The sequence below is a fragment of the Staurois parvus genome, unplaced genomic scaffold (genome assembly GCF_062004578.1).
Source record: "Staurois parvus isolate SC_StPar_1 unplaced genomic scaffold, SC_StPar_1.0 ptg001418l, whole genome shotgun sequence".
In the NCBI taxonomy this organism is placed as follows: Eukaryota; Metazoa; Chordata; class Amphibia; order Anura; family Ranidae; genus Staurois; species Staurois parvus.
The window spans coordinates 391,632-406,499 of record NW_028319214.1 but is presented as its reverse complement, the minus strand read 5'-3'; the positions used below and the strand labels follow the sequence as shown (position 1 = coordinate 406,499).

Here is a 14,868-nt window from a genome sequence, read left to right as displayed (position 1 = left end):
CATCCCCCACATAGTAATTCATCCCCCACATAGTAATTCATCCCCCATATAGTAATTCATCCCCCATATTAAGTCCCCAAGTCCCCCCTGTGTCAATTCACTTACCTTTACTCCGCGCGTTCCTCTCGCCGTATTCCCGCGCCGTTCCGGTGTAGCATGAAAATCTGTCTCCTATGAGGATCTGTCCCCCTCGACGTATCTGCGGATGTGCCAGTTTCAGGCATTCGCAGCCGATCGGCGATCTCCGGCACATGCGCAGATACGTCGAGGGGGACAGATCCTCATTGGAGACAGATTTTCATGCTACAGCGGTCTTCAGGGCGGACTGTGAGAGGAGCCTAGCTCCGCGGGCCGGATTAAAAGGTCCGCCGGGCTGTATACGGCCCGCGGGCCGTAGTTTGCCCATTGCTGGGATAGAGCGTTCTAGGGTATACCTAATATATGCAGAGTAATAGAGAATAATATATGTGATTGATTTTATTATAATTTTTTTCACATTTCAATTTATTTTACACTTAACTTTATTATTGATACAAGAGGGTTGATCTGCCCTATGTGAAATATATAGAAATAATAACTAATTCTCATTACAAAGACACAAGTCCAGCAGTACCCTTTTACTTAAAGGGTAACGGCACTTTTGTGGAAAAAAAAAAAAGAAAAAAAAAAAAAAAATTAGCAAATAAATTTATATAGAACAATTGCTACAAAATCCATGTTGTTATTTAATTTTAAAACGTACCTTTCCTTTTCAATCTGCAGCCGCTGTAATTTTCTATAAAATTTACTACAATATGGCAAATTGGAGATTTTTTGTACACTGTTGGTATACAGAATAACCCCCAGAAACGTCATTTCCTGCTTGTGCGATTGGCTCACTAATTTTCCCAGAAGTCTGCAATAAAATTTTAGGCACCTCCTACAACTGGAATTTTAGTTTTGGCGAGATTCTCCCCAATGGCTAAACACTTCTAAGGCTGACCATACATTATATAAATTTCCCTTTAGATTTACCAAAACCATATAATATGAGGTCAAACCAAAACACTTTCAATGTGTATGCAATCAGGCAAACCCTTGCACTACATAGTTGAAGGTAAATCTTAAGGAAATTGAATAGGAAAATTGTATAAGTGTACGACTAAAGGAATGCATGCCCTGCAGCTTTTCCATTAGAACGCAAATTGAACCAGGTGATTATAAATGAACCAGTCTCTCCCATTCAAAATCAGCCTGCATAGGACATGATGCACCAACCACCATCTCCTTAAACAAAAGCTAGAAATCTGATACACAGTTTAAAATCCCCGCAATATAGAAGGATTACCCAGATGGGATTATTTTTCTCTTAACAAAACTAATTGCTCCTTAACCACCTCCCGTCCGGCCGTTGTATATAAACGGCCGGACGGTGGCAGTGCAGGGTCGGGTGGCCGTTTATAAACGGCCTCCCCGCACCCTGCTTGTGCGCGCAGCACCGCGATCCGGTGCCCGCTGTGTCCTCCGGACACAGTGAAACACCGATCGTCGGACGGGACCTCTGTACGAGGTCCCGATCATGTGATCACTGATTGGCCAATCAGTGATCACATGCAAAGTAGTAAGCAAGATGTCACTTGTGACATCATTGCTTACTACGTGTGAAATCTGTGAATGATCACAGAGGTCACATGGTACAAGCCTATTCACAACAGGCTTTTACCATGTGACAAGCTGTGACCAATCACAGCTCAGTCAGTACTTCTCAATGAGTGCATGAATGCACACAGAGAGAAAGAGAAATGATTGCTTTTACATCCTATATGGGTGTAAAAGCAATCAGTGTAAAAAAAAAAAAAATCATCACCCCCCACAAGTAGTACAGTGTCACCATGGTGACACTGTACTGCTAGGGTGACAGTATGTAAAAAAAAAAAAAAAATATAAAAAAATAAAATAAAAATGTAAAAAAAAATGTTTAAAAATTATAATTTGTCATAAACTAATTTGGATTTTTTTTTTTACTAAAAAGATAACGGAATAAATTTTGGCAAAGATTTATGATGAAATATTATTTACTTGCAAAATTTTATTAAAAAAAACACTTTTTTTCAAAATTTTTGGACTTTTTCATTTACAGAGCAAAAAAAAATAAAAATCCCAGTGGTGAATAAATACCACCAAAATAAAGCCTTATCTGTTTAAAAAAAATTAATTTGGGTACAGCGTTGCATGACCGCGTAATTGTCATTCAAAGCGTGATAGCGCTGAAAGCTGAAAATTGCCCTGGTCAGGAAGGGGGTAAAAGTGTCCGGTCTGGAAGTGGTTAAAAAGAGAAACGCTCCTACATATTTAGTCATAGCACAACAGAGTTGGCTGTTACTTGATAGACAAAGCTCCTATCTTGCACTGGAGGCTGCCACTGCCTGACTACAGCATGTTGCATAAGTTCCAGGCCTGATTTCTTTATGATACTTTACATGTGGACTCTTTTCTGGAAACAGCACCCTGACATGAAACCTTACCAGCTATTCCCTACTGCTCCTTCCTCTTCTTCAGCCATCCACAACAACTGCCATTTCTGGGTATACAGCAGCATGTGACATCATCTCCTGCAATTGTATTCAGGTCTAGCAGCCAGTCACTAGACTCAACACTGGCACATAATGTCACCACTTCCCTGGGTCGCAGACACCAGTCATTTAAGTGCATGCTGTAACAGAGGGATTACTGCTAATCTTAGTATGGGGGGGGGGGGGGGGGGAAGGTGATTGTGTCTCTTTAAATCCTGCCACACATTCTGTACTGTTATCACTTTACTATGAACCCCACTAAGGTATCATTTTGCTTACCTCTGTTGGCAATGAACACACTGTAAAGGAAAAAAAAAATAATGTAAGTAAAACAGTTCTTTTAGAAGACCAAAGAAAATGAATGAAATATAGAGGTCTGAAAATAAAAGGTGAACAACAAGAGGTTATGAGTAGGTTAAACGCTAGTCCTAAGCACAAAACGCGTTACCTTTTCTCTGTTCCCGACACTGTGATGATATTTTATGTAAGCATTAAATAAAGTGGAAGAAGTGCAGCAGATTCCGGATCATCTTCTTTCCTGTGCTACTACAGACAAGCTGTGTGTGCGCACCTTCACCTATCGTGGTCAGTGGGAGATTGATACACATCACCTGGAGCAGCTTTGGTTGATGTGAACTACAACGAACATCTTTTTTTCTTTTCTGTAGTGAAATTATCACTTTTAATAGTGATCACTGCTTATCTTCCAATATCTCTCTCTAAAAGCTGAGAAATTAACAGCAAACAGAGCCATGTTAAGAATTAATAGTGGCTATTTCAAAAGGGGCTGGCTGCTACTTCTTGGTTCAGGCAGTCAGCTCCTGATGATGCACACCAGATCCACCCTCTGACCACTTTGTGTTCCTGGTCCTGACTAGGTGAGAATATCCGTAGGTCCAGACAAAAAAAAAAAAAAAAAAAAAAAAAAAAAAAAAAAAAAAAAAAAAAAAAAAAGGGATCACAGATTTAAACAACAACAAAAAAACAAACAACACCTCTATTTCCGCATGTGGAGGGTTGGAAGCAAACAAACTCTTTTTTGGGAGTGAAGGTCCACATTGGGCTGTATAAAATTTTTAAAATGCTGTAATTTGGATACATTTCACATAATGTTGCTTTGGGCAAAAGCTATATGGGTGACTGTAGGAACCACTCACTAATGGACTGTAATAACCTGCATATCCACCCTTGCATTGCTATACTAGTACAACATACATAAACATATTACACACATACATACACACACACACACACACATATACATATATATTTTTTATTGTCTAAAGCAGAGAATCAGACTGTAAAACCATGCCATCTCCCGTCAAAGCTCATTGCTGGAGAGGCCCACTTACAATTCTACAGTGCAGTAACATGTTATGCTGCACATTAACCTGTGTTGTGTTAAGGCAGCCCTTTGAAAAAACAGGGCTGCAAATCCACCATGATGGATGTGACCCTTTTCTTGTAATACAATGAAATGCATATAGGTGCATTAAAATAGTGGGGTTGATATACTAAAACTGGGAGTGTGCAAAATCTGGTGCAGCTGTACATGGTAGCTAATCAGGTTCGACAAAGAAACTTGAAAGCTGGTTGGTTTCTATGCAGAGCTACACCATATTTTGCACTCCCCAGTTTCAAGGTGCTATTCAAAATGAATGACACCCCAGTGCATGCAATGTGTGTTGCAACAACGTGTTAGCGTAACTAAGCACTTAAAGAAAAAAACATCATGCAACCAAGATACTATCAGAATTACAAAAAAAGTAATCTAAAAAAAGGACCCAGTCACTGATTTAAAAGTTCAAATAAAGATGGTCATACATGGCTCAGTTTTTCTCTCTCAGCCAATCAAGAAGAATCCTCCATACGATGTCATTTTATTTTGATAGCGGAGTCAGCTGGACTCCTTCACTGTCAGAATACACTGCTCAGTCTATAGGCTAGAGCGCTGACTGAACTAAAATTTTCCCGCAAGCCCATTCCTGGGCAGCAGATCAACTGCTCTCGAACAAGACCAGCCATAGATGGATTGAAATTTGGTTGGTCCCTGCTGAACCAGATGAATTTTGATCTATGGGCAGCTTAAAGCTGCACCCAGGAGGACAGCTGCAAGAAACAAAAAAAAGCAACACTCCCGAAGTGTCAGTTTCCTGGTAGGCTTCAATAGAAGATTCCCATCAATGGAGCAGTGTTCAGTGTAGCATGCATCAGGAGAGAAGTATTTACATTCTTTTTCATATGAATCAGCCTTATGGCAACTGGGTTGCTTAAATAGGAACACTAATCTTTTAATGTCTATCCTCTGACCCAGCATTGATACCTGGTTCACAAACTACACTAAAACTGTACGCTTTCAACTTGTACTGCTCTACTGGCCAAATGTTGTGGTTATGCATAGGAGAAAAAAAAAGAAAAAAAAGTCACTAATCAATATCGTTATTCTCCAAAAATAATACACACCCACTACTTAATAATAAAAACATAAAAAGTGCAGCGCTAATGTATCATCAATTGAATGAAATAATAATAATGATACTGTGAATAATGAGTAAAAATCAATAGTTCATCCAAATAGCATACGATAGTAAAGTTCAAATTAATGAATATAAATAATAGCAGCACAAATGGATAATCTTCACAGCAGCAGATTGTAGAAAACCAAGGCTTGTGACAGGATCAAATGGTAAAAATGCGCACTCACCACAAGCACATTGGAAATTCGCATATAAATATATAACCACCAAAGGTCTCAGGGATGGGCGGATGGTGAGCTCCTTCTATTATGGTCATCAAGCATAGGGTAGTAGGATAATCTGCTGGGTCCAGAGGTCCCCTTAAAAATGGACAGGTGCTCAGCCTGGGTACAGGGCTTCCTCCTTTGGATACTGGATGTAGTGAGGGTGATCTGCAAGCTTAATAGTTCCAAATAGGAGCCAGAAAACACATGCCCATAGTGTAGTATGTCCACTTAAAACATGTTTATTGCATAAAAGTAAAATGTGCAAAAATCAGGATAGTGTGGAAAAATCTAAAGAAATTGCAGAGCATGCAGCACTAACCCCTTTAAAAGATGGCCGCCGAGCCTCCTCGTGGCTCTGGCGGCAATGACGTCACACTCTATTAGCTCTGCCTTAGGCCTTTCATGCTGAGCACATCATCAGAGTTTAGCCTCCCCTCTGATGTGCTCTGCACGAAAGGCCTAAGGAGGAGCTAAGAGAGCATGACGTCATCGCCGCCAGAGCGATGATCTGCAAACTATTAAGCTTGCAGATCACCCTCACTACATCCAGTATCCAAAGGAGGGAGCCCTGTACCCAGGCTGAGCACCTGTCCATCCTTAAGGGGACCTCCTGGACCCAGCAGATTATCCTACTACCCTATGCTTGATGACCCTAATAGAAGGAAGCTCACCATCCGCCCATATATTTATATGGGCATTTCCAATGTGCTTGCAGTGAGCGCGCATTTTTACCATTTGATTCTGTCACAAGCCTTGGTTTTCTACAATCTGCTGCTGTGAAGATTATCCATTTGTGCTGCTATTATTTATATTCATTCATTTGAACTTTTCTATCTTATGATATTTGGATGAACTATTGATTTTTACTCATTATTTATGCACAGTATCATTATTTCATTCAATTGATGATACATTAGCGCTGCACTTTTTATGTTTTTATTATTTTTTGGAGGTTTACTTTGGTTGCCTTGAGTGTTTTAGCTGCTGTTTACATTTTAAGAGCACTCACTTCAGTACTTTTACCCACTACTTAATGGCCTTGTAATCTATCATGATGTAGTTTTCACTGCGTTTTTCTGCCTCTTAACATCCCCCATGATCTACCGAACACCACATCACATTATCTATAGTCTATTTTGTCAGTGAGCAGGAGAGCAACATTGGTACATACAGTGGGATCATGGAGAACAAATTTTTTTTTTTTTAAACCAAAATTTAGCGTCACCTTAATGATTTTCTCTTTCCCAGCAGGCTGGGCAGAATGTCTGTTTTTAGCCATGACCTCAGGCAGAAGTTGCATCTGCCACCTTATAAACCTGACAATGGGCTACAATTTTGATAAAATACTAAAAATACGCCTAAATAACAGAACACACACTTTTTCCTTGTAAGGCTGTAAAATAACTCAGCAGTTCAGATTCCTAAAAAAGCCAATTCCTTACTGGCCTTGTTAAGGGCAGCCAGAACAGGTTTCCCTGCCTGATACTGTGGATTGTATATCTTTCTCCACTATGATGAACAAAGATAACCTTATTATTTATTTCAGGTACTTTTATATAGTACCGTCAATTTACGCAGCACTTTACATATATATTGTACAGTCACATCGGTCCCTAACCCTCACAGGGTGTACAATCTAAGGTTGAGATCCCAATTACAGATATAAACCAACAATAAACATTTAGCACATATGCACTATGGTAAAACAAGACATGTTAACAAAAGGTAGATGTGCTTTGTCCTGTGGTGCTATTCAGAATCAATGGCACCCCAACACATACACAAAAAAAATGCAACACAATGCGCAGATGTGACCTATGTTGTTGGTGCGCTGAGGAGTACTGCCAGCCTATTTTAAATGAATGGGAAGCCTGTGCCCAGGCTATGGACATTAAAAAGGAACCCTGTCACCAGACCTGTACTTTCAACACAATCTTCCTGTTAGATTATACAGTGTATGCCTTTAAAGCAAAACTGAAGGGAAAACAGGAAAAATGCTAGCAGGCTATTTAGATATTGCATGTCTCTTGTGCAGTAAAATACAGTTAGCTGCCTGCTCACAGTCTTGCGCAGCTCAGTTTACGTCGCTGGCATGATCTCCGAGTGGTTGACTGACTAGTGCACATGTACAAGAGTTACTTCATCCCGTGCCAGGCAATGAAAATGGCCAAAGAGAGTTGGAGAGGAGGTAAGAATAGTGACTTTAGTTAAGCTATAACTACTATACAAGCGCAATAGTATCAATATTTAAATGTAGACAAGCACCATCCGGGCGACCCCCATGGGTGGGTGGGGGGAGAGGGATCTCTCCTCCGGGCGACCCCCATTGGTGTGTGGGGGAGGGATCTCTTTTCCGGGCGACCCCCATTGGTGTGTGGGGGAGGGATCTGTCCTGTGGGTGACCCCTATTGGTGTGTGGGGTAGGGATCACTCCAAAGACATGCTGGTAGGTTAATTGGATCCTGTCTAAATTGGCCCTAGTATGTGTATGTATGAAATAAAGTTAGGGAACTTAGATTGTACACCCCTTGAGGGTTAGGGACTGATGTAAACGTACAATATATATGTGAAGCGATGCGTACATTGACGGCGCTATATAAGTACCTGAAATAAATAATTTGCTAAATTTTATAACAGAAAATAAGAACATGGTTTTTTTTTCAAAATATACAGTATTTTTTCATTTATATAGCAAAAAATATATGACCCAGTAGTGATTAAATACCCCCAAAAGAAAAAGAGTATAAAATAAATAATTTTTTTTTTTGGGTAGTGTTGCACGACCTAACAATTGTCAAAGTATGACAGTGCTGAAAACTGAAAATTGCCTGGGTAGGAAAGGGGTGAAAGTGTCCAGTATTGAAGCGGCTAAAGATCAAAACAAAGATTCTAAGCTTAGACACAGCAGCGGAAGCCAGTCACAGCCGGTAAAGAGGGGGCAGGTTTGAGCTCCGCTTAATGGACACACAGAGCCGAACTTGGGAGCAAGCACACACAAGTGCCCCCATAGCAAGCAGTCTGCTATGAGGGCACTCAAGGAGCAGGAGCGCCGGTTTGGGACCCGAGAAGAAGAGGATCAGGGCTGTTCCATGCAAAACCACTGCACAGAGCAGGTAAGTATGACAATTGTTTAAAAAAATTATTATATACACACACACACACATTATATATATATATATATATATATATATATATATATATATATATATATATATACATACACACATACATACATATACATACATATACACACACACACACAGATACATACATACACATATACGCACATACATACACACACCTTTAACCACTTGTCCTTCAAGGCATTTACCCCCCTTCCTGATCAGACCTTTTTTGTGTTGCTGCGCTGCGTTATTTTAACTGACAATTGCGCAGTCATGCAACGCTGCACCCAAATGAAATTTACATCTTTTTTTTCTCACAAATAGAGCTTTCTTTCAATGGTATTTGATTGCCTGTGCGGTTTTTATTTTTTGCGCTACAAACAAAAAAAGACTGATAATTGACCGATGAGGAGAAAACATAATGTCCAGTTAAAAAAAAAAAAAAAAAAATCAAAATTTCCTCATAAATTTAGGGAAAAATGTATTCTGCTACATGTCTTTGCTAAAAAAAAAAATCCCAATACATGTAAATTAATTGGTTTACGTGAAAGTTATAGCGTTTACAAATGGTGGTATATATGCTGGAATTTTTTTTTTTTTTACTATTAATGGCGGCGATCAGTGATTTATAGCAGGACTGTGGCAGACATTCTGACATCCCCAGGGACACCAATACAGTGATTAGTGCTAATAAAAAGCACTGTACTAATGGCACTGGGCAGGAAGGGGTTAACATCTGGGGTAATCAAAGGGCTGTGTGTGTTTTACTATGGGGCTGTGTGTGTTTTACTATGGCTCTGCTATGCAGAGCCATACAAAGCGGTGTGCTGGAGATAACTGTATTGTTTACATACAGTTCTCTCCCCCTATCTATATTACTTGGCAATCACCAGGTACTGGTGAGTAATCACCAGCCAGGACCCGGTGATTGACAGCCAAGACCACGAACGGTGTGGGTAGGAAGTGCACGCCCACTACCCAGAAATGAAAAACCATGTATATATACCCTGTAGCAGTATTTCTGCTATAGGGTGGCGGTAAAGCGGTTATTACTTAAAAAAAAAAAAAAGAAACGGGGAACAATGCACCTCAAGGCTGTTCCAAACAGCTTAGAAACACCTGATATTTGTTTACATTAGAGGGCTGGCAGTCTGCTTCAGTGCCTCACTTGTGAATTTAGAAGATGAATCTCTCCACAATGCCCAAGGATACAGAGGCAAATAAGTGCAAACTGAACTGTTTGTTCAGAATATGTAAATACTTTAATTGTGCATATTCTGGGCACAGGTTCATGTTAATGTTGCACTCCTCAACACACAAAAACATATGTCAACACAACAATTAATTTAAATGGGTCCTCAAGGACCTATTTGCTGGACTCCATATCATAACTAGCTTTGGGCACACAAGAACCCATTCCAAGAGAAAAGATAGCGCAGTCAGCCAAGTTCATACCTCCACAATAAAGAACTTTTAGTGGATAGTCACCATCCACCTTGGGAATTCTAGAGTCTCCCTTGAAATCCGATTGTGGCTCTGGATTCTCAGCTGCTGTATTAGCCATCTCAGAGATCCTGAAAAACAAGTCATTGAATTTCACTTTTTGTATAAGTACATTATATGTCTGTTACTAAAACCATGCATTTTTATTAGGCTGGGTGTACAAATGAGATTTTTTGTGAGATCATGCTACTAAAACTGCAGACAACACATATAATTGCATGTAGTAGTAACTGATCCCACCCTATTGTGCAATAATTAGGATTTATCCCTTCTACATACTACCCTCCATTGTTACCTACAAGTAGCAATTAATCACTAATCCCTACTGGTCTTAGTAGCCCAACTGCCTTAACAAAAATCAGTCATGTATGCCCCCCAAAAAATTAATTAAATAAAAAGGGCCAAGGAATGCTTGGTGAAACGTACTTTTACAAATACAAAAACAAGCTCTCTCTATCCCTGTCCATCAGAATCAGTTTGAAACTATTTCCAACACTGTTAAATCCTCAGTATGCTTACAAATCAGAGCACTTATAGAGGAACTTCAGCGCCCTTAATGCTGGCTCTGCCCCCTCACTGGCAAAAACAGAGGAGTTTTTAAAGTGGGTCAAGGTTTTTTTTTAAACCTATGTGCAGCCACTCTCCACCCCATCCAGCAATGATCTCCACAGCCTCTGCTGTCTGGGGACTCTTCCAACTCATTGGCTCCCCCTTGCAATCAATCACAGCCTGTGGGCCACTGGGGCATGCCAGGGCTCGGGGATGAGCATGTAGCAGTGCCCCCGGGGCTAGCAGCTTATCCTGGGGGCACAGCTTGAGGGAGAGGAGCCAGGAGTGCTGGTGGTGACCCGAAGAGAATCGGGGCTACTCTGTTCAAAATTACTGCAAAGAACTGGTAAGTATAGACATATTTGTTATATTAAAAAACAAAGCTTTACTGTCACTTTAGGTTTTGAATAGAATGTTGAGGGCCTAGAACCCCTGCCACACTTTTCCTGTGGTGTTCCCTGCTCAGGAGATTCATCTTCTCAATGTGAGCATTGCCCCCAGCATAGAAAATGATAGAAGTCCTGAGGCCCCTTGACCATAATTTATTGGTGTTTACTCAGGAACTTGTGATGCCCGTGTGCAAGGAGCCAAAAACTGTGTGTAAAAACCTGAGTAATGTTGAGTATAGGCAAGTATAGACAAGTAAAATTCCTCTTCATTGCCAGTATTGTGGCTCCTTGCACATGGGTGTCACAAGTTCCTGAGAAATCATCAGTAAATTTTGACGCTTGTGTGCAAGGGGCCTAAACGAGTAAATTACTGCACTCCAATGAAAACATTTCTATTTTTGTTTTACTGCTCTGTACTCAGCACTGTATTACTGATCTTTACTCAGCACTGTATTACTGATCTTTACTCAGCTGTGTGCAATGTCCCATAGACAACAATGCATCTCATTTCAGATCAGTAAAAAACTCCCAAATACAACAGGCCTACATATCTGACTGGTCACAGGAACAAGATGTAAAAGGAAATCTTCCAACAGTTCAGGTTGGCTGTGTCTCTAGAACAGGAAGTAATGAGAAATCTCCATATAGGTAAAAATACAAAAAAAAAATGCAAAATCCTAACCACTCTCTATTGATAAAAACAAAGTTTCGCCTTTACATACATTTTAATCACATGATTTCAGTCCAAATGTTACTGTCATTTTCAGAATGCAATCTACATATCTCTTAGATTGTAAGCTCCCAGGATCGGGCCCTCCTATCCCTCTTGTATTGAACTGTATTGTTGCTGTATTGTCTCCCGTTATATTGTAAAGCGCTGAGCAAACTGTTGGCGCTATATAAATCCTGTATAATGATAATATTGTTACAAGTATCAGATTAGAAACAGCCCTGCTTTTATTTAGGGCCCAGTCACACCGCTGTGGTGCAGTGCCATGCAGTCCCATTCATTCTGAATTCACATTGATGTTTGCAGGTGTAAAAGTCCTCTAGCTTAAGATTCCCAGAGTTTTTCAATGGCGGGGAGCCACAAGTAGCGTTTACAGCCAGCCGTAGAAGTGAATGCTTGTTCATTCCAGTACTTGCTATTTTTCATCAGTGCACATGAGCAAATGACATACTCCCCGAATGGGAAACAGCATTGCCATTCACTTCTATGGCTGGCTGTACATGTCACCTGCAGTTCCCTGGGCATGAGAAATCGCCAGCAATTTTACACGAGCCCTAGAAGTAGAAGTCCATTTTTTCCTGTTCTAAATCTTAGATCCACCCTGTGTACAAAAAGAAAAAGGAATTATAGATAACCAGTCTGTAGTTACCCACTCCAGGCCCCAGCGTTGTCCCTGTCTTCCTCCTTGGTCCAACGCCAGCTGTCCTCTCTGGGCAGTACAACACTTGCGCCATTCTGCCAATTTCCTCTGAGCCCAGCCTGTCTTTTACACTCCCCCTAGGGGGGGCACATCATAATGCAGGCTGGGCTCACAGTGCTCCAGGACTGAGCATGGAAGATGACATTACTTTAAGAGCCCATTCACACTTGTGCGACCTTGAGATCCAAAGTCACATGACAAGTCGCACCCCATGTTTTCCAATGAGTACCATTCATACCTGTGCAACTTCCAAGCTGCAGCGACTTGAAAGTAGTTCCTGCACTAAAGTCGCACCCCACATTTCCCAATGAGTACCATTCATTCCTGTGCAACTTCCAAGTCGCAGCATCTCGAAAGTAGTTCCTGCACTAAAGTCACATGACAAGCCGCACCCCACGGTTTCCCATGAGTACCATTCATATTTGTGCAACTTCCAAGTCGCAGCGACTTGAAAGTAGTTCCTGCACTAAAGTCACATGACAAGTCGCACCCCATGTTTCCCAATGAGTACCATTCATACCTGTGCAACTTCAAAGTCGCAGCGACTCGAAAGTAGTTCCTGCACTAAAGTCACATGACAAGTCGCACCCCACGTTTTCCAATGAGGACCATTCATTCATTCCTGTGCAACATTCAAGTCACAGCAACTTGAAAGTAGTTCCTGCACTAAAGTCGCACCCCACATTTCCCAATGAGTACCATTCATAGCTGTGCAACTTCCAAGTCGCAGCGACTTGAAAGTAGTTCCTGCACTAAAGTCACATGACAAGTCGCACCCCACGTTTTCCAATGAGGACCATTCATTCCTGTGCAACTTTAAAGTCGCAGCGACTTGAAAGTAGTTCCTGCACTAAAGTCACATGACAAGTCGCACCCCACGTTTTCCCATGAGTACCATTCATTCCTGTGCAACTTCCAAGTCACAGTGACTTGAAAATAGTTCCTGCAGTACTTTGGTGCGACTTTAGGGCCACAGACTTTAATGTAAACCCTCCAAAGTCGCACCTGAATGATATACATGCGTCTTGTGTGCGACCTTGTACAGCACAACCATCCTCGGTCAAATCCAAAGTCGCATCAAGTCTCAAAATGAAAACTGTAGGATTTGGAAGTCGCACATGCATGAATGGAGCCTAACGCAGCTCAGTCCTGAAAGCTCGCTGGAGAAAGTTGCTGTGATCTCACCGATCCAGGTGGACGACTGCAAGAAAATTGTACCTATAATTATGAAACACCTGGGAGGGCTTTGTTGGGTGGCTGAAATGCCCAGAGCTCCTTTGTAATGGCCCCCCAAACACGACCATGTGCTGCGCTGTGCGTATTGGGGCAAACGCTACGCCTGTGTGTTTCGGTGTGCTGGCGGCCCATTCATTGACTGCGCCACGCTCCCGAGCAGTACAGTGTGAATGGGTCCTCCAGGTGTAGAATCATGGGTATGACTATTTTACACAGGCATGCTGGGACTTCTAGTCCTACCACATCTGGGTGGCTACCGGTAACCTGCTGTGCTGCAGATGTCCAGCCTGTAGTCACTATGGGCAAGGTGCCAGCACTGGGTCCTCCAGGCCTTCCACATGATGTCTGTAGAGGGGATGGCAGAACTGGCAGCCCTTGGAGCACAACTCCTGCCAGGCCTCATCTCATGCCGGGCCTGATGATGCTGTGTGGGCTCCCTAGGTGGACTCCTCTCCCAGTGGCAGCACCCACTGCCCGCTCCCCTCCTTTATGACTGGCATCTACATGAAGCGCCTGCTGTCACAGACAGTCCTTGTTATCCATTACCCAAGAAGCCCGGCGCCACCGTCCTCTCAGCCCCAAGATCCAGTTCACATGCAGATCACCGCCCCGTCCCCACGCCGGGGAAGCCGTCAAATGCTGCCTCTCCAGCGTTCTCGCCACTTCCGTCGCCGTAACCCCTGCCTGTTCCAGTGTCGGCTCACTTCCGGCCGCCATCTTTGTACACCCAGCGAGTCAGCGATAGCCAGGAACTGTCACTGCTTCAGGTGTAGAGGTTGAGTAATAGAGTACAATGGGAAAACTACAATATGTAGCACACTGCACATTATTTGTAATCAGAAGATCATATTGTGTGTGCTAGCTTTCTGACAGGAATGCTGCTTAGTACCGAATATACAGGCAGAGGACACATCCTGGCCATACATTATACAATTTTCTTGAGATTTGTGCTTTAGATTTACCAAAAACCATATAATATGAGGTCAAACCCAAACAACACTCTCAGTTGCATCAAATTAGGCAGGCCCTTGCACTACATAGTTGAAGGTAAATCTTAAGGAAATTGAGCAGAAGTTGGACAAAAAATTGTATAGTGTATGGCCAGCCTAATGCAGGCCATAGATGGATCGAAAACCGTCCATTTTGTTTTGAAAAATCGGTTGTTCAATAGGCTGACGTTACCAGCAATGGAAAAAAAAATCGGCCTATATTTGTCCCGTCTACGGCCGGCATTTAATTACTTCTGTCCCTGCAGAGAGCTCCGCTATTATATTTAACAATAAAAAGTATTGCGGTTGCAGCATTGTATCTATTTGTATCCATTTTGGATACGGATGATTT

General features: G+C 41.8%; 1 protein-coding gene across 1 annotated transcript in view; it reads right to left on the bottom strand.

Moving 5' to 3' along the window:
* DENR (density regulated re-initiation and release factor) overlaps positions 1–14,230 on the bottom strand; it is a 28,091-nt gene extending 13,861 nt beyond the window's left edge. The window contains exons 1-3 of the mRNA XM_089661974.1: positions 14,074–14,230; positions 9,876–9,994; positions 2,832–2,851 (exon numbers count right to left, since the gene is read on the bottom strand). Coding sequence (XP_089518100.1) covers positions 2,832–2,851; positions 9,876–9,984 — 129 coding nt within the window. The 5' untranslated portion in view covers positions 9,985–9,994; positions 14,074–14,230. The remainder of the gene's footprint in view (positions 1–2,831; positions 2,852–9,875; positions 9,995–14,073) is intronic.
* Positions 14,231–14,868: the final 638 nt, after the last annotated feature.